Raw genomic sequence first — 24,745 nt, 5'->3', positions numbered from 1 at the left:
AGGAATAGGTTTTGTTTTTTTTTCCCTTGAGTAAAAATGACCATTTGCATTTTACATTCAGCTATTTTCTGCCTATTGTATATGGCTGAATCGTAAATGGAGCTCTTTTGGGCAAATAGTGCACTACATAGGTCTAGAACTATAATATTACCAGAAGAGGACAGGCTCCCTTTTGAGTCTGGTTCCTCACAAGGTTTCTTCATTATCCCGTAAAATGGAGTGTTTGGTTGCCATGTCACCTACCTAACAAGCAGAAAATGCTGTCTATCTATCCATCTATCCATCTATCTATCTATATATATATATATAATATATATATATATATATATAGATAGATTGAAAGAATGTTAAATTGTGTGTGTATATATGTATATATACACACACACAATTTAACATTCTTTCAAAGACAGGATCTGTAAAATTATAAAATTATAAAAATACAGGAATTTGCATTTAATCTCATGTAGCCAGTTTTTTACTAAATACTTTCTTATTCTTAAAATTAAGAAAGTTATTTACATGACCACTTGTATTCAATTTTTTTAAATAACAGTATTTACTTGAACTGTAAATTATTGCTCCTTTTAAAAATAAAACACTGGATATTTTTTTAATGTTATTATGATGGAAATATATACTGTTAGATCTATAATTTATTCTGTCATGTTGTTTTGTTGTTGTTGTTGTTTTTTATTAAGGTTTCTGAAAAAACAGGAGCGACAACTAACAGGCGGCACACTTATAAAGAGAGAATAAACTCAGTCTATATGCAATGGATACCTGGCGACAATACATCAGGCTAACCAAACTACGCATACTATACTTCACTGTTGTTCCCATTACATTTATGTATATATCTGCAACATATATCTGCAATATCTGTAATCACAATATACTGTGAACTTTAATGACATAAATTTCTGTATATTCCCACTTGTGACTTTTTTTTTAGGTGTTATTAGAACTTTATTGGCTCACTAGGTGTTATTAGAACTTTTGCCAATAGAGGGTGAGATAGGTTTTAACAGCTGAACAAGGTAAGTAAACATATATTTTATGACATTTAGCAGCAAAATTGCTGCTAAAGCAACTCACACAGCAAAACTTTTACCCAGTAGCTGGGGTTAGAATATGGTTGACCACAGATTATGCATAATCCCCCCCACCCCGAAATACTGTTGTCAGTATAGGAGTTGGTAAACATATACCTCTAAACCTAAAAGCCAAAAACAGCCGCAAAACAGATTTTCCCGGTCAGTTCAACCCATCTACTCACATTAATATTTTTAGCTGTAAATTTAGCTAAAATGTAGCTAAAACTACCTAATCTTCTTGCATGGTAAATTTATTAGATAACCATGGTAGAAGCTGCAGGCATTGAGCTTATCATAGTATGTGATGATATATAGCTACAGAGTTAACAAACTGTTTCTGCTGTAAACTTATCTGTAATACGTCACCGACACCTAAAGTACCTACTATGGACGGCTTTTTAGCTTATAATATATACAATCATTATAATATATTATACGGTCTAGGGTTGCACAGGTTAGACAAATGTTTTTATTGAGCATACCCTCAACACTGTACATTGAGGAAAAAAACTAAGCTAAACTAAACAGTTCGTCCCATAGCAAATCATACTCAGTATCATACCAGTTCTTTCTTAACTTAACAGTGTTTAAATTGGATTCGAATTGTGTTTAAAAGAGGATTCCACATGAGGTATTTGCAATAGAAGTCAATTTTTTTCTGAGGTTAATTTCACATGGCCACATGAAGTTATGTTGTTTTTAAATATGACTTTTAGAAATGTTACCGACACATCTGAGGGAAATATTTGCAGATATGCCCTTCCATAGCGAAGAATCCCCTAAAATTCCATTTTATTGTTTAAGTAAGAAGTAATCGATGTAGAAAAGTGTTACCATTGGCAAATTATTATGGTATAAGAGGAATAAAACACTTCAGGGTATTTTTCTGCTGTTATAGAAAAATAATCAGTGACATGTTGTTGTAGTATTAGTGTGCTAGAACTGGCGGATGAATAAAACGTTCACAGAAGTCAACTGGACATGACGAAAAGATACACACAATGATTAAGCAAAGTTGTTTTCAGCTTTATTTTCAAAGGTTTATGTGTAAGAAATGACAATAAAATCAAGTCTAAAGGGGATAATTAGCCTACCACAGGCTGCTTAGGGTACTATTTTTCTAGCAGGCTAGTGTAGGGTTTGGGACACAGCCTGTGCTGTGCGCGAGCTTTTCTTCAGATCTCGGCGTCACAGCTGACGGTCGAAGCTACAAAAGCTTGAAGCACGCGCTCGGATAGACTTAGAGCACGCGAGAGCGACAAGTCTGACTAAAGTAAGTGACTTCGTGTTCTAGCAAAATCTTGAAGAGTTCATATTTGGTGTAAGTTTGAAGGTTTGACTCGAATTGTAAAGACTTTTTTCTTTTACAGATGTTGAGAAGCGCATCTTTGTTCGTTTTGTTCGCTGTGGCTGTCTGTCACGCTGAGGTGAGTTTTTTTTCTTTCTTTCTTTTTATTTTTTTTGGATAAACTTTGATTAGAAAATGGAATTTATTAAGATTCCCAAACTGTAGTCAGTCACTCATAGTCAGTCAGTAGTCAGTTAATTCATTGTACACCTACACTCCTGGGCAAAAAAGAAAAAAGAAAAAAGGGCCAAGCTCAAAATGACAAAATATTAAGTTTTTAAGGGTCTTAACAACCAACAAATCATTGGTCAGAACATGAGCAAGAATGAAACAAATGCACTCCTGTGACCTGTGCCTCCATTTGCTAGTTTACTTCTGCTGCAGTAAACTGTTTATTTGGTGAAAAGCTACAGAAACAGAGAAATTCACTTATATAGTCTTCTTGTACGCAAAGGTAAAATCATGATAATGATTAAAATGTTTGATGTCAAATTCATGCCTGGGTGTACAAAAATTTCCAAAAGTATCTTCTGGGATGTTTTTTTTTTTTTTTTCCTTAAAAGATTAGTCATTATCTGGTTATCTGCCACACCTGATGCAGCCCATCAAGAGCCACAAGGCTTAATTAAAGAAATCAGTTTAAAGAAGGGAAAAGCTATCCCTTACTAAGTTCCTTTCCCTATTTGTTTAATTCTTTAATGCTAATTTCCTGACTAATGATTTGTTGTTAAGACCATTAAAAGCTTAATATTTTGCCATTTTGGGCTTTTTTTTCTTTCATTTTTGGGTAAGTTTATAACTAGATACTGATGCGTTGGTACCTTTGGCTCACTTTTCAGTTTTAAAATACTGTTTAAAATATTTTAATCCAGGTTATATGAAAAAAAAAAACGTTATTATTAATGTCGCAAATGACCACATGAACCCATTAAATCCAGCAACTTACAAACCTTAAAGAAAAATATCTAATTGCACTGTATTTTCACCTAAAACATGACGGAGCATTGCGTTCCACATTTTACTTCTTTACTTCTGCTTTGAGGCTAAAATAGCTGAAATTAGAAACAGCTGAAGCATAGGACCACCAATTAACATCATGTGACTTTATCTAGTAAATATACTATTTGTATTATTTGACATTTTTAATACAAATCAGCGTTCTTAAATCAGTCTAGAAAATCTGGAAAAAGTACGGAATTTAAATAATAGGAATGAAATTTCAGTATGAAACTTGAGAAAATGTTTTGGGAAATATTTGTCATCTTTAGGTTTTTGAATACCTAGATTATCTTATGTTTTGATTTTCTTATGAACTGTAGTCTTTCTTTGGTCGGAAATTGACTGTTTAATTTTCTAAAACATCTCTGACTATAATGCAGACTGTAATTCAAATCACAGGGTTAAATTAATGCAGTAATTCTAATATGCTATCTTTGTATAAGAATATGAAGTTGTTAACAGGACTTTTTCTGGTTTCTCAATAATATAGCAAGCTGCTTTTTTGTTTTATTAACTTCGAGAGAGAGAGAGAGAGAGAGAGAGAGAGAAAAGAGAGGTGAGGGACCTATTCTAGATAGTTACAGAATAGTGATAACAGGAACTAAACTGGTTCACAGACATTCCACACCATTAAATGTAACAATAAATGGATAAAAATTATGATGTGATGCTCTTTAATTAATAAAAAATTTGTAATCCTTAGCAAATTGCTGTGGTATAAGAGGAATAAAGCACTATAGGATGTGCTGGTATAGGACAATAATCAACTTTGATGTGGAAATAGTAACTTCACTTGGCTACATCACACCACCCTGTCATTAATTCTTTTCTTTTAACAGCATTTTTTTTATTCATTACATAGTGACTATTAATACCACAAACCAAACTAAATGGTACAGAACAGCAATTAAATAAGGAAGCATTCATTTTTGTGTAACTCTCAGATTCGTAATAGTCTCAGAAAGAGTTCTTAGTATTAAGCAGTTTCTCAGTTCACCAAAGACTTAATAATAAAAATTTCTTGATTAACTTTTACCTATTCCTTGGTTAGAAATTAAAATTTTAGGGTATTTAAAATGATGTCATTAAACATAAATGCTAAAATTTTGAGTGTTCAAAAACTTTTAAGTGCATGGGCACTCCCTAATGCACATTTTATGCATTTATTTTTCATAATATAGTTAAATATGTTTAAAATGAGCAAGAAAACCAAACATAGGAAAGAATGTTTTTGTGAGGACAGGAACAGCAGCTCCGTATAAATATAATAAAGTGATTCAAAATATTTTCCAGATATTTAAAGGCAAGTATGTTAGAGAAATCAAAGCCAAATTTTGGATACTAAACGTGGCTTGGTTGACTGAGTACATTAGAGAGATTTTGGATAAAAATGAATTGAATGAACTTTAGTACAGATTGCTTTGAGTGAAACATTTCACGCTTGTTGGTGGTCTTTTCTCGCCGCTGTGACTTTATCAACTGTAGCTTGACGGCCAAATTGAAGATGTTTATTTAGTTAATGAACATGTTGTGTGGCCTCAGGGTCGCTCAGCTTGACTGTAAATGAACTCGCACAAACAGATAAGTGTAAAAGCCAAGCGGAAACCCAGGAGGCTATAAGACAGATGTATACAGCTGGTGTTTGTTTTGGCACTGACGTATTCTTGTGCTGGCAATTAAAACCATTATCACCTGGGTGGTACAGAGATGTTATAACACACTGAGGCTTCTCCAAACACTGGAGTATGCTGTTGTCTTTGAACATACACTAGACAGACACACTGTGGCCACTAATGATGTGTTTGTGTGTCTCTGCCACTTGAACAGCTGCCGGTGAGTCAGTCAGCTGACACTTTTTGGCATTCAGGTGTTGACAAACACGGCTGAATGCAGCAGATGTGCTCGTCTTTTCATGTGTGCACCGAGAGGCCCTTTAAACATACACACACACACACACATCGCTTGTTCTTTTACCACGTAGAGCTCGAACCATATGAAGCGTGCTTGAGTGCTTGAGAGGTATTAACAGTTCAGTGAGGATTGTGAGGCTAAGCAAGCACAAATCCAACTTGAACAAATGTTTCCAGATCTGCTGCTAGAAGCTGGTTATGTTTTTAACTCTTAATGACTTATCTGATTTAACATCTGATCAGGGATCAGTTTTCCAAAAACACTGTAGAGTGTTCTCTCGCACTCAACCGTGCTCTACCAGACTTTCAAACATTTCCACTAATGTAACAGTAACAGTTTTGGGTAAATGTAACAGGTTTATCAAAGACATCCCCTTGTCCCAGTGTCTTCATTGTTTGCCATTGTTTTTTACTCATCCTTCAGCTTTAGTTGTTGGTGGCCTTTCAAATACTACCTCTTCCTTGATTGTCAACTCACACTCCAGTCCCACCCTCAGGGCTGATCAGTTTCAGAAAATGTCAGCAAGTTTCTGAATTATTAAAAGTATGACACAGGCTAGCTAGCATTCTTTTATCAAAAACAAAAGCTGATGTAAAATTCATGAAGCAAGAAGTGCTGGACTCTCAGAGGCTGTTAACAAAGAGCACATTACCACTGAAAAATATCAGTTATTTCCTAGCACAAGAGAAATAGAATGGTGAGATTGGGATCTATATTATGGAAAAAGTAGCATCTGTGAATAAATTAAAAGTATTATATACCATATATTATATATCATACAAGCCAATAAATCAGACAGTATCGCACAAGCTAGAGTTTTGCTATACTGGATATCACCCCAGTATAAGACTTTGCTGTACTGGATATCAGCACGGCTGTGGTTCAGTCACAGGTAATCACAACAAGAGCACAACTGCGAGTGTGATATCACTTTTATACAACAGTTCTATAAACAAAAAATTAATACAGTGTAACTGACATTTCAGACACAATATGGCCAAAGATTTAGTTTATTTTTGCTCCGCAAAGAAAAATAGTTCCCAAAGAAGCTGCAGCTAGATAGAGCTTTGCATGTTGCCATGCCAACGCACAAACTGACTGACAGCTCATAACTGTAGTAACGGTTTCAACGTTACTTGTTAGAATGGGGATTTTTTGTAGCGAACACAGACAAGAGGAGTGATACAAACACTGAAACATACCAGTGCTGTTATACTAAATACTAGCACTCCTGGAACGTTGCTTGTCCAATCAAATTAGAATTAAGTTAGGATCAGAATTAAGTACTGTGTAACACAGCATGGTTAAATTCTCAAATCTGATTGGTCAGAAGGTGTGCATTATTTTTGTATAACAGCACAGCTCAGACAGTAGTTCTGGCTGTAACATGAACGATATATTAATATTAATGCTCGTTCTAATACGTTCTTGTTGCTGCAGTAATAGCTCATGCACAGGGACTTGTATGTCTTATGCTCCACATAATCTAAGACTAATAATAAACTTCTTTTTTTTTCAACGTGTTTAACAAAAAAATTCTTCATATACTATACAAAATATACTAGCCATCTGATATCAGGCATCTATGTAACATTTATGGAAGCAGTCCCAGGTGTCAGCGCTTTGTAACAGTCACAGTGGTTTGTAAAGCTTCCCAGCATGGGAAAGTCTTCAGGACAGAGGAGAGCACACTTTAGCAAATCTCTGTGGTATAAGTATCGGGATGTATCACACCACCCCAGCATCGATTACATCTGTATAAGCACAAGATCTGTCGTGTCATTCCTTACTGTACACAATACCTGCTTATAGCCTTAATTACCAACAATTACCAAGCTATTACATGCCATAACACAGCAGTGGCATACGGAATTATAGACTAATCTTTCTTTCATTCTTTCTTTCTTTCTTTCTTTCTTTCTTTCTTGAGCATGTTCCCTGTTCTTACTTAACCAACATTATGAAGAGCAAATACAAGTTGAGTGTGTAAGAGAAGGAGAGAGAAAGGTAGACAGGAAAAACTGACTGCCAGCACAACTCTGTGTGATAATTGCTAGCAGGAGTGAAGGATGTTGTATCATTGAACGAGCATGTATGCCATGTGCCTGTAATTTAACGTGGCCTTGGCTGCACTTTCAGTTTAGAATTTTTGAATGATGTGTTTGAAGAAATGAAGTTGTCAAATACACGTTACTGTATTGTCCAAGCATATGGATAAAACAACAGTCATTTTGGTATTCTGAGGCAACAAATGTCCTGGGATAAAGAGAGACACTGCAAAAAAAAAACACGATTTGGAATACTTTCTGTACTTCGGAACATCTGTCAGCTATTACTTCCAAAACTCCAGCCTAGCACAGCAAACCTACAGAGTGAGAACAAGGAAGGAAATTCAATATGGAGAAAAAAAAGCAGTAAGTAAAACTGAACTGAGGCCACTGAGGCTACTCAAAGGATAGCGTGACGTCACAAGAATTCCTTGTAAGATCTTGTGAGACACTTTTATCTTTCCCCCAAAGTGCCGGTATTACATTTTGATTCAAGATTGTCATCTCACTGACATTGTTGTTGTCTCGGTTGATTCACCACTGATTCATTTTTGTATCTTCTGAGATGCTGGCATCTCTTGTCTATTCTCCTCCTTGTCCTTTCAGCTAGAGAACAATCCAGTGAGACAGGCTGATAAAGCTCCATAGCATGGACATTAATAATTAAGATTCTACTGTAAAAAAAGATTCAGTTCATACAATCTGAAAAGCAAAATGAAGCACTAATGAGCGCTTGGCTGAGAAATCTTTGTTCTATTGTGTTTCCAAGGGTATTTAAATATGTATGTGTCTACTGTAGTGGAAAAGAGTGGGTTTTGTCTTGTTGCATGAGACTCAACAGATTCATAGTAAAAGACTAGGCACTAGATTTGATGCAGTGTTGTTGTTTTTTTTTTGCAGATTTATGCATAGTATAATAATGATCTTAACTGTGTTGCTGTGACTGTAACCAACACACACAATCTGTGAAACAGCATGTCATCCTATTGGATCAAGTTGTGTATGTGGAGTTGAGAAATGCTGAGCTCCCCACCCGTCTTTGTGAAAGACTAATTAGAAACATATGCGTGCAGCCAAGCTTATCTCCATGTTTAACAAGCAGGAGTCTTGATTGGTGAGGTCCTTTTACCCTTTTACACAGACCAACTTATCTCAACCTTAACAGATACAAAAAAAAAAAAAAAAAAAAAAAAAAAAAGCTGGTCTCTTAACAACCAAAAGCAAAAGTAATTCTTCTGCTAAAACATCATATTAAGGTACCACTTGGCTCTGAGTCATCTGACACTCTTAAACCAAGGCAGGCAGATGTACAAGAAATAGTCTTAGAGTATTATTGCATCTTTAACTCCTTTATGTTTGGGTGTATTTTTGAGTGTATTAACATACTCAAAACTAAATGCTTATTATTCAGAAACTATACCAATGAAGGTTAATACCTTAGTACCAATGGTTAACCTCTGATATGTTCAAGACATTCTTATTATGCCTAATTGACGCTATATATTTTTCGAAAATAGTGGTATGCACACTACATGATTTCAGACAAGGCTACACAATTCACCCGGAGAGAGATTTGATCCCTAAATCTAACTTTCTTACAGAAATAAATATATGAGCTGTGTGCAGTTGCCAACTGGCTGTTGTAGTTGTTTCTGCACTGTTTTGTACAGAAACAAGAAAAGAGAAAAATAAGAGAAAAATGGGGATGAAGGATTGGATGGGAAGATATTGGTAGCAGGGACTGTCTGTTGTGCAAAGAGAACTGGAGATGCAGTGCAACAGTACAGTTTACGTCACAGATCCCCAGAAGTATGCTGCTTTCCAAGCTTGAAAAAGTTTGAATGCAGACTAGGGAAAAACAAAGAAAAAGCCCCCTCACTTTAAAATTCCTACTCAGAAAGTCAACAGTAAATAAAATATCACTTCACCACTTTAAGAGTTATAGTAATATTTACTTTGAACAGTCAACACAGATTCATTAGTTGGTTAAATCTATAACATTGACCATACAGTTTAGTGTTTTGAGAAAGTAAGTACATCGCCATCTCACGATTACTAATCTTAGCTGGCTAGCTTGTCGCTAACAAAACACACATTTTCATGGAGACATCCATGTTTTTTCCTTTCACATTGCTCAAATATGCCAAGCTCGAAAATTATGGAATTCCAAGTTCAGACTTCCCACTTCTGAGGTAAATCAAGCACAGTGCAAGTCTGCGACAGGCAACTGAATTATTGTCCTTATTAATTTTAGAAGTCGTTGGGACATATTTCAGGTTTCTGAATCATCTGTTCCTTTTGTGTAGAACAACACACTCACACTCCTCACAGGATGATGGGCTGTGCTCTCTTCCATTCTCTTTTCTCTCAGTAGCCTAACGCCAGCTGTCCTAGTACAAGTCAGTCACACCACAGGTCATGGGGTCTGAGTGTCAACTCACTCTGCATGTGTGTGTGCGAGTGTGTGTCTGGGAGGGGGTAGCTGGAAATCACCATCTACCATCTGCAGTAGCTAATTGCCAAACACTAATGGATGCACACACACCTGTTCAGTAAATGTAACGTCACATCCTACATCCTTTCTCAGTTACAGTGTAAAGGGTTAGGCAAATTTGTGCATGTGTTTGTGTGTGTGTGTGTGTGTGTGTGTTGTCATTCCTTTCATCCTAGGGTCTTTTACCCCTTACACTCACCAGACCTGGCTTGGAATGCGAGGAATGCACCGCCTGTTCTTTCATTATGGGTCACAGCTCACTGTCTGTTGGTGTATGTGTCTGTGTGTCTGAGTGTGTTTGTGATACCCCCTCAATGCAAGAAACTACACCCCCATTTTCACTACTCTGTCTGCCGGGATCGAGAAAACTGTGAAAACATTCTTTGTTATTCTGTACTGTGGTTGCCAGATGCAGCCTTTTAAACCCCCAGTGTGAACTAACTTACTTACTTTAAGTTGGTTGGGGGGGGGGGGGGGGGGGGGGGGGGATGCATGGTGGCTTAGTGGTTAGTATGTTTGTCTCACAGGCTTGGGGGTTGGTTTCCCGCCTCTGCCCGTGTTTAGAATTACACCATTTATCATGATTTCATCAGTGATAATGATTTATGTTTATTATAGCTTGGGGACTATAAACTAAAAAAAGGATTTTCAAATTCATGTTCCTTTCATTTTACAAATCTTATCATCAAAAATATATTTTATATTTTAACATATATAATAAACATATATATATATATATATATATATATATATATATTAAAATGTTATATATATATATATATATATATATATATAAAACATTTTAATATAGCACTGTTGCCTCATACCTTTGGGGTTGGGGATTCGAATCTCCCCTCCACCTTGTGTGTGCGGAATTTAGTTGTTCTCTAAATTAAATGCTTTGGGAGTTTCCTCTGGGTACTCTGGTTTCCTCCCCCAGTTCAAAGACATGTGTTGTAGGCTGACTGGCATCTCTAAATTGTCCATGGTGTGTGACTCTGTGTGTGATTGTGCCCTGAGTCCCCTTGGATAGGCCCCAGACTCCCTGCGACCCTGTGTAGTATAAGTGGTACAGAGGATGGATGGAATGACTCTTGTTATTCTCTTTTATTATTAGCAAAGTTTGGTTTAGTTGAATTAGTTTGGTTCCCCCCTTCCACTTTGTGATCTTTGTGAACCTTATAGCACTTGCAATTAGATTGAGGATGCTGTGGGTGGTGACATGCTTTCTGTAGAGCTTTCTTTGCACTTCCTGCCTTGTTTTCCCTTTTCAGATGTGTTCAGCTTTGTGAGTCCAATTGAGTAAGACCATTAACATGCATCAACACTACAAAATTTATTCCCACTTTTAACTCTTTGTCAAAAAGGAAAAATACATATTAAAGGAGAAATAAAGAAGGATAAAGAATACAAGTTCTAAACAATTTTAACATCAAACCATGAAAAAGTCACCAAAAAAGTACCAATTAATCACTGTGACATAATTTTGAACATGAATGTTTTAGTTTGCAAAGAGATAGCATACAGTAATATGTAGAATAGAAGGGTTTGACTAAATGTCTGCAGCATAATGTACTTTTTTGTTGCAAGGCTAATCATTTACAGCTGATATGTGTAACATTTATATGTTGTATGTAAATTTAAATTACTACAGTTTGTTTAGCAAAAATGATCATTTTTCATACAGACGTAGGGAAGTGTGCTGCACCATACTGTCCACTAGTAGCCAAAAAATAGAGCAAAAGAAAATGAAGTTTTTTGTTTGAGTCCACAAAGTGGGTGTGGGGGTTTGTTGAATTTACGGTTGAGGCCAAAATTTTACAAACACCTAGGCTTAATATGTTCAATTTCAGTTCTTCACAAGTCCACACGATTCATGTTACCATACATTTCTTTTGGCAAGTCAATTAGGGCCTCTAATTTGATCAGATTAAAGGTAATTTTAAAACAAACGATCAGAGACAGATTTATTTCAGATTTAATTCCTTTATCAGTGGGTCAAAAGTTTACATACACCAAGTTGATTGCAGAAACTCATATAATGATTTTAGAAGCTTTTGATTGGCCAGCTGTCATAATTAAGAGTTAACTGAGTGTGCAACTTTGGCTGTATATTCAAGATAGTGTTTTTTTTGCCCTTGATACCATGGGGAAATACAAGCAACTCAACCAAATCCTTAGGAGCAATTTCCAAACAACGGAAGGTACCATGAGCATCTGTACAAACAGTTAAATGCAAATATAAAGGTCTTGGGACCACACAGCCACTGCATCATTCAGGAAAGAAGCACAAATTAACTCCTAGGGATGAACAAACTTTGGTCCAAAAAGTTAAACTGAACTCCAGGACAATAAAGGAACATGAAGGAGTTTTGGCATCAGGAGTTGTGGCACCAAATGTGTACATTCACTATTAAGAGAGTCATACATCGCCCTTGCCCTTTAAAGCTGTTGCACAAGAAAGAAGCCCCTACTCCATGACCAGCATAAAAAGCCAGACTGGAGTTTGCAGGTGATCACCAGCCTTTTGGATTAGTGTTTTTTAATGAAACAAAAATTTAACTGTTTGGCCATAATGAACAAAATGGTGAAGCTTTTAATCCAAAGACCACCTTCTCACTTGTGAAGCATGGGGGTGGCAGTATCATGTTGTGGGGGTAGTTTGCTGCAGAAGTGACTGGTGCACTTCAGAAAATAAATGGCATAATGAGAAGGGAAAATTATCTAGAAATACTTAAGTAACATCAATATTTAAGACATCAGCCAGAAAAAACCTGGTCACAACTGAGTCTTCCAGCAGGACTGTGATCCTAAGCATACCTCCAAAGTTGTAACAAAATGGCTTAAAGGCAACAAAGTGAAAGTATTGGAGAGGCCATCACAAAGCCCTGACCTGAATCGCATAGAACAGTTGTGGACTGAACTGAAAAAGTGTGTCCAACCAAGGAGGCCCACAAATCTGTCTAGAGGAATGGGCAAAAATTCCAGCAAAATATTGTGAGAAGCTTATGGAAGGCTACCCCATGCATTTGATTCAGGTTAAAAAAATATTAAAAGACAATACCACCAAATACTAACAAATTGTATGTAAATGCGCTGAAAATCTGATATAGTAAATAAAATCTGAAATAAATCTGACTCTTAGCTATTATTTTGTACTTACCTCTTATGGAAATAGAATGGATACCCTAATTGACTTAACACTGGGAATGTATGGTAAAATGAATTGTGTGGAGTTGTGAAAAAAGGTCATTCGGGCAACTTCAATCTGTCCTACACTGAGGAGTTGTAAAGCTGCCACCATTTTTGTGCTCTTAATTTTCAGCTCTTGACTACACACATTCAGATTTGAGGCAAACAGTAGAATCAACGTTTGATACCAGAAACGTAATCAGGAGCCTTTACCTGTTGCACATTCCCTGATTTTCTGTGCCAGCCAGCAACTTTGACTGCCTAAAAATTGGTGAACTGTGGCGACTAGCACAGACAAAGCCCAGTCATAAGTGAAGGCTAACTGAGTTCGTCTGAACTCTGAGCTATTCTGAAAGGGACATTTGCACTTTCTCATCAAGTGTTTCCTTTACCTCTACCGGATTGCTTCATACTCACATTCTTCACTAGAAAAGCACTCGTTCACCAATGTGAGGTAGAAAGAATTAAAGATAATCTCAGGCTGACACATGTCTGTAATTTGGCTCTTTTAAGGAGCTGCAGGTTGTGTCTTGTTAAAACTGTGATGATATCAGAGACCATTTTAGACTCAGCTTGTCAGACCTGAAGGTGACCCTCATGTAACCCTGGTGTAACTCTTATAGTTTTAGTGTATGGTTTTGGCCAAACCTTAGACCTAGTGATGAATCAGCTACAGAAATTAGCAGAGCTGCTGATAGATGGACATAATTTCACATTTCCCACACTTCCCACTTTTCATTTCCCCAACAAAATGAAATGAAGACTTCAGACTACTGGGGTTGCTACAGAGGACGAAAAAACAGCATCTGAAATCTCACATACTTGTACACTTAGGGGTAATTAGGGATAAAAATGTTTAGCTTTGCTTGTTTTTATGTATGATCATACAACAAGGTTTTTCAGAAAAGTCTTTGTATGTATGTATTGAAAAGAAAAAGGAAAATTCTGTGTTCTGCTTTTATTTATTCAAATTATTCCTGTATGAATAAAATGGTGGATTTTTATGTAGAATTAAGGTAGTGCAAGAAAAATTACAGTGGTGATAAGGACTCCAAAACATCAATTTATGACAAAATTAATTTAATCTAAAAGTAATTTACTTTGCTTTGGAAAATTAAGATTTTCACCTTAAATATTCAGATGTATTTTAATACTAAATTAAATCATCCAGGTACATTTTAAGGGTTTTAAATCTTAAATATTAAATCTAAAATCAACTTTGTTCAGTGTTAAGCTAGATAAAGCTACAGGTCTGTGAGACTGCATATGAGCGTGAGATTTGGAAAGGCGCCTACATTCCTCGCTCCTGCTCCAGTGGGTGAATATTTGTTCTCTCATTTCCTCACTTTTATTTGTCTTTATTCCACACTCATGCTGTCTTGGGGCAGGTCCAGAGAAAATGGCTCACATGGTATGAGTGTTTTTGCTTTGTCTGAGGGTGAGACACAGAGTGAAACTGCCATTTCATATCAAGCTGCATAATTATGTTTTCATTTATTTCCTTCTTCTTCTCTGAAAGAGGTGCATGTCTTCTCTCTCACCATGTCTCTGTTTTCATTGTCAGCCCCTTTCAGTGATCACATTCAAACTATCTTGTTCGTTAAGGCCAGCTGTTGTCTTGAGGCTGTTGTCTTGACCAATGTGTGCAAGCGCCCTGAGTACATGAGACCTGCAATATCACAGTAAAGTATACACCGATGTAATTTATTGCAGTATCGATGTATCATATAGCCCTTGGTCCATAAACGTAACTTATGCTGACTGTGTATGCTCTTGAAAAAAAAGAAATTACTAAGAACACAAAAACCAGCTGACGGTGTGTGTGCCATCTGTTTTGCAGAAGTGTCGACCTCTGTGTGTGTGTGTGTGTGTGTGTGTGTGAGGGCATGTGCAGGGCTATTATTATGGTAAGCTCCAGGCTCCAGACTCACTCCCTTTTACTTAATGGTCAAAGGTTAACAGTTCTGAACCCCATCTGGAGCTGAGTTAAAGAGAGAACAGGGCTCTCACTATGTGTATGTGTGTGTGTGTGTGTGTGTGTGTGTGAGTGACTCATACAGCACTGCAAGAACAGCACATTTCAGTATGTATGTGTGTGTTTGTGCACATTAGTGTGTGACTCAATGGAAAAGACATGACTAATAATAACTAGAGCTATACTGTTTGTATGTGTTGTTTGTGTGCATACACTGATTATTAAGTTGTGATCATGATCAAAATGGCTGTGTGTGTGTGAAAGAGAGAGAGAGAAATGACTAAAGTTTGCAGCTTACACTACATTTTATGATGGAGCACCTTTAAATTTTGCCGTGTGATTATAAATTTCAAAACGTAAAAAAAAAAAAAAGAGTTTTTAAAAAAGTGTAATACATTTTCATAGCACTAGATGGCAGCAAAGCAGTTGTTTTATTATTAGCATATTGGGACATTTGTATGTCGTGAGAAGCCTTACACTAGTATATGTAGAAATATGTCTCCATGTGCTAACCTTTGTGTTGTGTGTGTGTGTGTGTGTGTGTGTGTGTTTCTGTGTTTCTTTATCCAGCAGCTGAACAGTAAGAGTAAGGTGTGTGCAAATGTGTTTTGTGGAGCAGGACGAGAATGTGCTGTGACAGAGAAAGGAGAACCCACTTGCCTGTGTATTGAGGTGATTGAAACATAGACAAAAGACATACAGAAGATGCCCTATATACTCATATGTCCTGATATACATGCACACACACACACACACACACACACACTGTCGTTTCTTTATTCATACTCATGTTATCTGTTACATTTATTTCTATTTGGGGATTTTTAGTTCATTAAAATGTTACCTGTATTGGAGGCAAAATGTTTGTATGATTGCACACCTCTACACTTTGTGAAACCTGCCCCTACATTTACTCTGCACACATCACTCACAGAAAACAACACATGTTTTTTAGTGTTAAACACATGTACAGAGGTTTATACAGACAGTTTATCAGAATAACATACTTGTGTGTGTGTGTGTGTGTGTGTGTATGTGTGTGTTGGTGTATCTGACTTTTTCAGCAATGTAAGCCCCACAAGCGGTCAGTATGTGGCAGTAACGGCAAGACGTACCGCAACCACTGTGAGCTTCACCGTGATGCTTGTCTGACCGGACTCAAGATACAAGTGGCTTATGATGGACTCTGTGAAGGTGTGTGTGTGTGTTTCACTCTTAATGGAGAGCAAATATTCTCATATTGATACAGTATGAATATGTGACTCTTTTGATTTGGTCCGGAAGGCAGGTGTAGGCATACTGTAGTATTATTTATCTACAATAACACATGAGCTAGAATTACGTGTGTGTGTGTGTGTGTGTGTGCGTGTGTGAGAGAGAGAGAGCGAGAGAGAGAGAGAGACAGAGAGATTTGGAATCTTTCTACTCTCTACTATTTTGTTCATCTAATAATTAGTATTTGAAATTGCTTCATATCTTCTTTCATCTGAGACAAATCTATACTCCATTTTTAAATTTTCTAATAATGAATTTTTACATGTTTCATCTTGCTAAAAATTTCACTTCTTAGTCAGAGGAGAAGACAGGCTGATTTTGTTTACTCAACAGTGCTCCCTTTGAACTCAGTGCTCTCTCTTTTTTTTTACTCTTCCTAATTTTAGAGAAAAAGACAGACAAGGTCACTGCCAGCCCAAGTGAGTACGCACACCATAACCACTCTGTGAAAAACCTGGCGCTTGAATATCTAGAAAGCTAGAAATAGAAATAGCTAGAAATATCTCTCAGTGCAATATCTGTGTGCTGTCTTGTATGAAGGGCTCAATTCAACTTTAATTTACTTTGTTATATTGAAGAACTGTTTATTGAAAATACTTTCTCGGGAGCTGGAATTTTTCTGTTCCATGGTATTTAATTTTGCTAGGTATGTTTTATTCATTTTTATTAGAAAGTATATGAGAATTATGAATTCTGAAGGACAGTAACGCACCATATGAGATTTAGTCAAAAGCACCAAGCACCATGAGACATTTATGTCTATATTAGGTATTAGAAATTTGTGATAATATTAGCCATAAAGGCCCTAAAAGTCATTTCTGATGACCTATATTCTGTCATTTATCATTTTATTAATGATTCTAATCTTTTTTTTCATTTTCTGTCGGTTAGTTGTGTGTTACCTTGCGGATCGTAATGAGCTGAGGAGCCGTGTGATTGAGTGGCTGCAGACCGAGGTGGTTCCAGACGGCTGGTTCAGCAAAGGCTCCAACTTCAGTGATGTCCTGCTTAAATATTTCCAGGTGTGTGTAATATTTTTTTTACTTGCATTGTAATGACCAGATTGAAAGGTCTGAAAATTCTGCGTTCCATGAGTAATATTTTATAATGAAAACCCCAGTTTTCATCCTGTGATTATACATGAAACATTAACAGCCACACATTTCTCGATATGAATGTTTGACATTCTACTGCCAGTGGCAGTTATGCAACTTTAGCTTCAGTATAATATAGTTCAGTGGAAAACTGTGTGTGTGTGTGTGTGTGTGTGTGTGAAGGTTGAAGGTTGAATGGATTCATTTATCCAATGAAGTCTGTATGCTTTCTGTGGCATCATGACTAGTCTTTTTTGAAGCTATGCAAATACTGCTGAATCACAGTGAGTGTGTCTGGTGTTGTGGAGGGATTAGTCAGGTCAATGTTTAAATACTGTTTGGATGACAGAATTGTAGATTATGTTTTTAATTGACTGAACTGTGGTAAAATTGTTAACATATATAATTTATATATTAATACCACAGCACTGCTGGATTATTGATTCTAATTGGTTAGAAGGTGTTAATTAATTTCTATAACAGCAGCTCTGACAGTAGTTCCAGCTGCAAGGTTTATATTAATGCACTCATTTTAATGTTATAGTCTCTGTAGTAACAGCTTACACGGGAACTTGTATGGTGGACAAAGTGGACAAAGATTCTTCCTTCTGAAAAAGTACTCTGAAAATCTCTGAAAAGGTGGATAACACAGATTTATTTACAAATTTTATTTATTTACAAAAACCTTTTACTGAAGAATTAATGAAAGGTCTCTCCAAAAATGTGTTGACCCTCCTCCCAACAGCTGCGTTTCCATTACAAGTGAGTTTTGAGTAAACATGTTTTCGGTTCTTTTTGAAAGTTATCATTCATGCCAATCGCACATACACTACAGGTGCAGTAGATAGAGATGAGGTTGCAAAACGCTGGAGTAATCCTTTGCTGCTAATACACAACACTCAAGAGAGCATGTCAGTGAAGACGAGAGCACTATAGCTGTAAGATATAAAATAAGTATGTGTACCATGTCCCTCTAGAACTATGATAATGGAGATGCTCAGCTGGACTCCACTGAGTTCCTCAAGTTTATTCAGCACAACGAGACGGCCATCAACATCACCTCGTATGCAGATGAGGAGAATAACAGATTGCTGAGGTAACACACACACACACACACACACACACACACACACACACACATACACACACAAACAAACTCAAAAACATTCAAAACTGATGCATGCAGTTTTTTCAGTATTCCCTGCTGATTCTTGTCTTTTCATTTTGCCTATTCTCGTGCTGTCTCAGGAAATTACCATGGAACATCCAAGGCTTAGCACTTAATATACACGCTAGAACTTTTCTGCTCCAGTCTATTTGGTAGTGATATTATAAGTCTCTTACCCTCAAGTCCAATCAAATCCCCATCACTCTTATTTTTCATTGTCTTAAAGACATTTTGATAAAGGTAAATTGGTTTCAGATAGTGTAGTTGTTCATGCAGATGTATTTTTTATTAGGTAGTTTTTGGTCTAAACCTGTTTTTTTTTTTTTTTTTTTTACTTTTAAAATTAAGAAATTCATGAAGCAGGTTCATACCAAGAGTGTGCAAAACTTCACCATAAATACTGTTACAGATTTAAAATAATAACTAGATTTGTTTTGTTTAACACGTTTCTTGGTCAATACATAATTCCATGTGTGTTATTTCATAGCGTTAGTTAGGAACGAGACAGAATTTCGTTGTCTAGAATATTGCGATGTAAAATACTAGCAAGATTAATTTTGCTTCTCTGAGGTGTATATTTTGGTTTAACATTAATTATGAGCTCTACCTATTTTTACACCCTAGGCAACAGCACCAGAGGTAGTAGCATATAGAGCATTAAGTTTGTCAGTGGGAACCTAACTGTCTCAAAGCATGAACCATGCTTACTTAACAGTGCAAAAAGTTAAGCTAATCAGAAGGAAGCGTTATGGCACGTGTCAGACACAAGGCCTGCAGCCTTGTCTGGAGGTAGTAACGATTCAGAAGCATGTCATGTGTTGTGCTGGCAGTGGCGTAACCAGAAATTAATTTCAGAAGGATGAGGAAATATACAAAATAAAATCATGATTGTTTTTCTCATTTGTACAGTTAAATTGGTAATTTTGCACAGTCTACTGTCAAACAATCTTTCCATATTAATAACGCTGCCATGAAATACATTTATGACACTGAAAAAGATCAAAATAACTTGTTAATAATAGGAGAGAATGACACCTTATATTATAATTGCTGATCTTTTCTTACAGCAAAATGATTTTTCTTATAATAAAATGTATTGACATTGCAGTGGTTTGATTTGTTGTCATTACAGAATAAATGTATTAAAATTGAATGTTTTATTTGTCAATATCATCTCATGTCAATATTGTCTCATATCCTGGCTTTAGTGTATCGTTTCATGCCTAGTGTTAGTCTCTTCATTATTATTTTAAAATAGTAGAAAATGGTCATGATGAAGAAAAACCATTTATGAGCAGCAAACTTTTGATTGGTAGTGTAAGTTGAGTCCAAATCAATTCTTGAATGTGGTCCTCGGAAGCAGAAACACCAAAAAAAATCAGTAAATGTCCAAGTTAAAGTCTTTATCTCTTAAGCTAAAGTCACAGATAAGTGAGTCCAAGTCAGCACTTGAGTTAAAACTTCAAAAGTTCAAAACTCCATAAGGTCTTTTTTTTTTTTTTTTTTTATTTAAGACCCATTCGCTTCATTAGTATGTATAAGGCTTGTGTACAACAAGTATTACATATACTGGTGTTCAAAGCTCTGAATATAACATTTACATCTACACTTACATCAGGTCTTAACTTATATTTTTGTCATCTGAGTAAATGTGATTACAGTATATGCAATCAGTAATTTTCTCTAACCTTGCTTCTCTATTTACCAACTTCTTGTTAACTATGTTGACATACTTAAACAAGTAGTAGGGCTTTTGCTTCAACACAGTTTTTTAAAAAAAAAAATTATCTCAGCTTAATGAAAGCAACACACAAGCACATGCCTTCATGCTTACATGCTTTTTGAAAGTGGTGCACTGCAAAAGAATCCGTGTTGAGGCTCCTACTAGTGCTAGTGTTTTATTAGCTCTATTAACATTATCTCAGTTGGCTGTGCTGTCTTATTGCTTGTGAGATATCGTGAGATATTTCACTCTGATAATAGTTTATAAACCCTATGGCTCTTTTTACACAGATTTTCTTTCACCACACACAAGATTGACCTGTTGAAGTTTATTTTTTATCTTTATGATAGTACTATATTTTTATTATAGTTCAACAATGCACTTGTTGATTGAAATATAGCTTTCTGAATTAAGTTTAAATTAAGGTTTGCTTGTATATTTTATGTGTGTCTTTATTAGGAGTCTGTGTGTGGATGCTCTGATTGAGCTCTCAGATGAGAATGCTGACTGGAAACTGAGTTTTGATGAGTTTCTCAATTGCCTCAAGCCTGGCTTCAATCCTCCTGAGAAAAGTAAGCTTTTGCTTTGTGTTGTATGTTAATCCTAATTGTACATAGTATATCATGCAATTTCACCCTGTACTTATAGACATACTGTATATGTGATGAAGATGGACTGATCCTGTATCAGCCTTGAGAATGGTACTTGTTCAGGGCGTATACAGAAGGACCAATCTTTTATTTGACAATTCTTGTGTGCTTTAATTTAATATAAATTTGCACACTGTAAACCTAGAACTAAAGAATGTCAAAAAGCTAATTTATTTAAAACATTACTATTTTCTGGTCTTTCTGGCTCACATCTCGCTCACTCTGTTTTCTCCTGTGGAATGTAAACAGCTCTGCTGTGGCCTTAAACAAATGCAGCCTAGCCTGCTAACTGTGTGTGAGTGTGTGTGTGTGTGTGTGTACGCGCTCATCTGTACTGTCTTTGCTTCTCTCTACCTGCTTGTATTTAATCCATAGCTCAGCATCCAGTCAAAAATGAAGACGCACCTTAGAGCATGCTAATTTGTGTGTTACTCTGACAGATTTGGCAGCAGAAACCGGAGACACAGATTAAACTGAAATCTTTTTCTAAAATTAGAAAATATAAATCCTATTACAAATATGAGCCCAAAAAGAGAAAAACAACTCAATCTTAAACATAGATGATTTGTTACTTATACAGTGTGCCACTGGGGGTGTCTGTTATGCAGCTACATGCATTTACTAGCTACGTAAATCTTTTACATTTAAAGTATAAAATCAGTTCTCAAGTCTCTAAGTGAATGTGGGGCTACAGAGAAAACCCATCAAAAACTTTTATAACTGAGTGAAGCCACTGATGTGTTTGTTGTTATTTGTCTCTTGTGTCATATGCAGAGTGTGCACTGGAGGATGAGACGTATGAGGACGGAGCTGAGACGCAGGTGGAGTGTAACCGCTGTGTCTGTGCCTGTGGGAACTGGGTCTGCACTGCTGTGACCTGCGACGGTTAGTGAAAACTCTGATCTGATACCGTTTGCCTTCTATCTCTCTCCCCTTCATTATCGCACAACTCAGATGAGTGCCATGACAACAACCGGGACAGTCACCCCAGAGACTGTCAACACTCAAACACCCTCAAACTGTTTAAAACTCACCTGCGCTCCAACGATTAACTAGAAGCACTACTCTTTCATTCAAACCTCATAAAACTTACAGTTCTGGAGTTTGTCCTTTTGTCTAATTTGTACATTGATTGGAAAATGTTTGCTTAGCCTTTACTTCTAGTTTCTATGATGGCATTTTGAAAAATCAGTGATCGAGAAAGTAAATCACTTCCTTCATGTTTTATAATACTACTGTATTTTTTGTGCGCCTTCTCTACTAATGATGTGTTCTTGATGTCACAGTGAAGCAGGCAAAAATAAATCAGCTCCAAAGCACATGAAACCTAGGGGGAATTTCACCAAGTGTGATCACTACTGTCAGCAATAGGCTGTGTGAATCTACAGTTTGGGCTACAAAGAAATCATCCGCAGCCTCTATTACATTCCATTTTGTGTATTAGTTATTTATACTTACTTATGACTTTGTGCCAAGTATTGACCCTTATTTTTATTTTATTGTATTGTTTCCTTGAAAGAAAGGAAGTGCTTACTCTGCTAGCTAATTTATACCAGTTGGCCCTATATGTAGAATTGTATCTAGATTGTATCATGGATTGGTAGCCTGTATCATTTCTGTGTGTACCTTTATGCTAGAAAGATAACACTTGTCTGTGTTTGTAGGTTCAGAGAAGTTGCCTGCTTTGGAGGAAATGGATGGAAATGACAAAGAGATGACAGAGGAAGAGTGGATCCGCAGAGTCGCTGAGCTCAACAAACACCAGGTGCCAATAACCATAGCACATTACAATGATCTCTCATGACATGTCACTTAAATAATAATTTATTATATTATTACATTTTTTAATATTAATACATTTTTTTTTATGTTTAGACAACTCATGATCCATACTTATTCATTTTATTAATGCAATTAATTTGTCTCTTTAGGAAACTGTAGAGAAGATGAAAGTGAGCACCAAGGAGGTCTAAGAGAAGAGCGATGATGCAGAAGAGCAGATAAGAGGAGGATGGAAGTGGACGTGAATAGTCTGCCACTCTTACTCAGTCCACTGTAGTGATTTCATTTGTTTGTCCACCAGAAAGTGTGGTTTTATTTTATATTTTTTCATATCATTGTGTTAATTATTCTAAATATCAGTACGTACTGTTTTAATGTTAATCTTTTGAGGAGATCTCATAGAGACCTACTCTGTTTACTACGACTTTTTTTTTATTTTTTAGAAAATATATTTTATACCACCACTTTTAAAATGCTGTTGGAAGTTTCTTAGCAGTTGGGAAAGTTAGAGTGAATGTGTGGTTGTGCTCACAGTACTGATGAATGAGCTATATAATCACCTTAATGAATACTTGAAAAACAAAAGCAATCCAAAATCAGCATGAAACGCTACATCCCTGATAAACAGCGCCAAGGCACTTAAGCTCTTTATCAGATAATTTGTAAGATGCATTGTAATTTTTAATGTCTCACATTAATAAACCACCAAAGGACAGGCCAGGCTGTACCACACAGGTCAGATTAAATACTTTATAGTCAGCTTACATTAACACACCAATTAAAATGATCAAGGTGTTGTAGGAAATTCTTGAGTATTTCCACAACCACAGGACCAGCCTGAGAAGAACAGCTTTGTGAAACTGTAGATTGAAAGTAGATTAAAAAGATGAACAGGTAGAAACACATTTTTTATGAGTGGGTATTCCCTTCTCTGGCTGAAAAGAAATTGTATCTATATTACTGAATTCTAAATTATATGCTTAATTATAAATCGGTTAATCAGTTGACATCACTGTCTCCCTTTTGATGTCCCTTTTGATAAAATGATCCAATATGATCCATGCCAAATCGGATTATTGTCCCAATGATAATACATTTTTCTTCGTTAAATAACAGCACATTTTTACATCAGTGTATCCATTTATAGGTTTAGATTATGTGGATCATCTGCCATACAAGTCTCTGTGTAGGTTGTTGCTATAGTAATTCTAATACAAATGACATCTGTAAATAAAACAGCATGTACTGTATGTACACCAGATACAGGATCTACTGCTGAATAATGAATCTTGAGCATTTATTTGATTTTTGGAGGAATTTGATATATTGTATGGTAACTAAATGGTATTCAGGGAAATTTCTGGTCTCTAAGCCTTACTCACACACTTCCTGAAATGTACAACTCAGTACATTGTTGGGTATCTCAGTGTAATTTATTTACTTTGTATTCTTGTACACTTTGATACACTACTGTTGAATTGTTCATTTTCAACAACCAACACATCGGGCATAATGCCAATAAACCATGTACTGTATCAAAAATTATGAACCGGCTTGGTGTATTTTGTTTCTGTTTACATTATAAATAACATTTGTGAAACACATACATAGACAAAAACATAGAAATACCTTATAATACTATTTTTAAACAGGATGCACTTGTATCTGTCCAGGTTGTACGTGTCCTTACTGGCTGTTGCTTGGTGCAGTTTGTGATGTCCACTGATGGAAAATGACAAGCATTGCCCAAATATTATTTGGGTGGTGGATGAATCTCAGCATAGCAGTGACATAGACATGGTAGTGTGGGTGGTGCTGGTAGAAACACCTCAGTGTTACTGCACTGCAAAAAAATGACATCTTAGCAAGGCAAAATATCTTGAATATAGTCAAACATACCAAGTATAAGATTATTAAACCTATTTCAATTTCAAGCTTGAAATAATCATGCTCTATTGGCAGATAATTTTGCTCATTTTAAGCATTTATTTC

General features: G+C 36.1%; 1 protein-coding gene across 2 annotated transcripts; it reads left to right on the top strand.

The window, feature by feature from the left end:
- Positions 1-2,224: 2,224 nt before the first annotated feature.
- fstl1a (follistatin-like 1a) lies at positions 2,225-24,298 on the top strand. Of its 2 annotated transcripts, none has more exons than XM_026932071.3 (11): positions 2,225-2,367; positions 2,465-2,521; positions 15,635-15,733; positions 16,126-16,255; positions 16,723-16,755; positions 17,228-17,358; positions 18,408-18,526; positions 20,781-20,893; positions 21,746-21,856; positions 22,636-22,736; positions 22,903-24,298. In XM_026932071.3, the coding sequence occupies exons 2-11, from the start codon at positions 2,465-2,467 to the stop codon at positions 22,942-22,944; spliced, it is 936 nt and encodes a 311-aa protein (XP_026787872.1). In that variant the 5' UTR covers positions 2,225-2,367; the 3' UTR covers positions 22,945-24,298. The 2 variants fall into 2 exon arrangements, with proteins under 2 accessions (XP_026787872.1, XP_026787871.1); XM_026932070.3 differs by having other exon boundaries at positions 2,226-2,367; positions 15,632-15,733.
- The last annotated feature ends 447 nt before the right edge of the window (positions 24,299-24,745 follow it).

This window comes from Pangasianodon hypophthalmus, chromosome 26, assembly GCF_027358585.1.
Source record: "Pangasianodon hypophthalmus isolate fPanHyp1 chromosome 26, fPanHyp1.pri, whole genome shotgun sequence".
In the NCBI taxonomy this organism is placed as follows: Eukaryota; Metazoa; Chordata; class Actinopteri; order Siluriformes; family Pangasiidae; genus Pangasianodon; species Pangasianodon hypophthalmus.
The sequence above is the reverse complement of the archived record's forward strand: the minus strand, read 5'-3'. Positions and strand labels throughout refer to the sequence as shown.

Coding starts and splice junctions, on each gene's coding strand:
- fstl1a (XM_026932070.3), top strand. CDS start 2,465: ATGTTGAGAAGCGCATCTTTGTTCGTTTTGTTCGCTGTGGCTGTCTGT. Junction 2,522..15,631: donor TGGCTGTCTGTCACGCTGAG/GTGAGTTTTTTT, acceptor TTCTTTATCCAG/CAGCTGAACAGTAAGAGTAA. Junction 20,894..21,745: donor CTTCAATCCTCCTGAGAAAA/GTAAGCTTTTGC, acceptor TGTCATATGCAG/AGTGTGCACTGGAGGATGAG.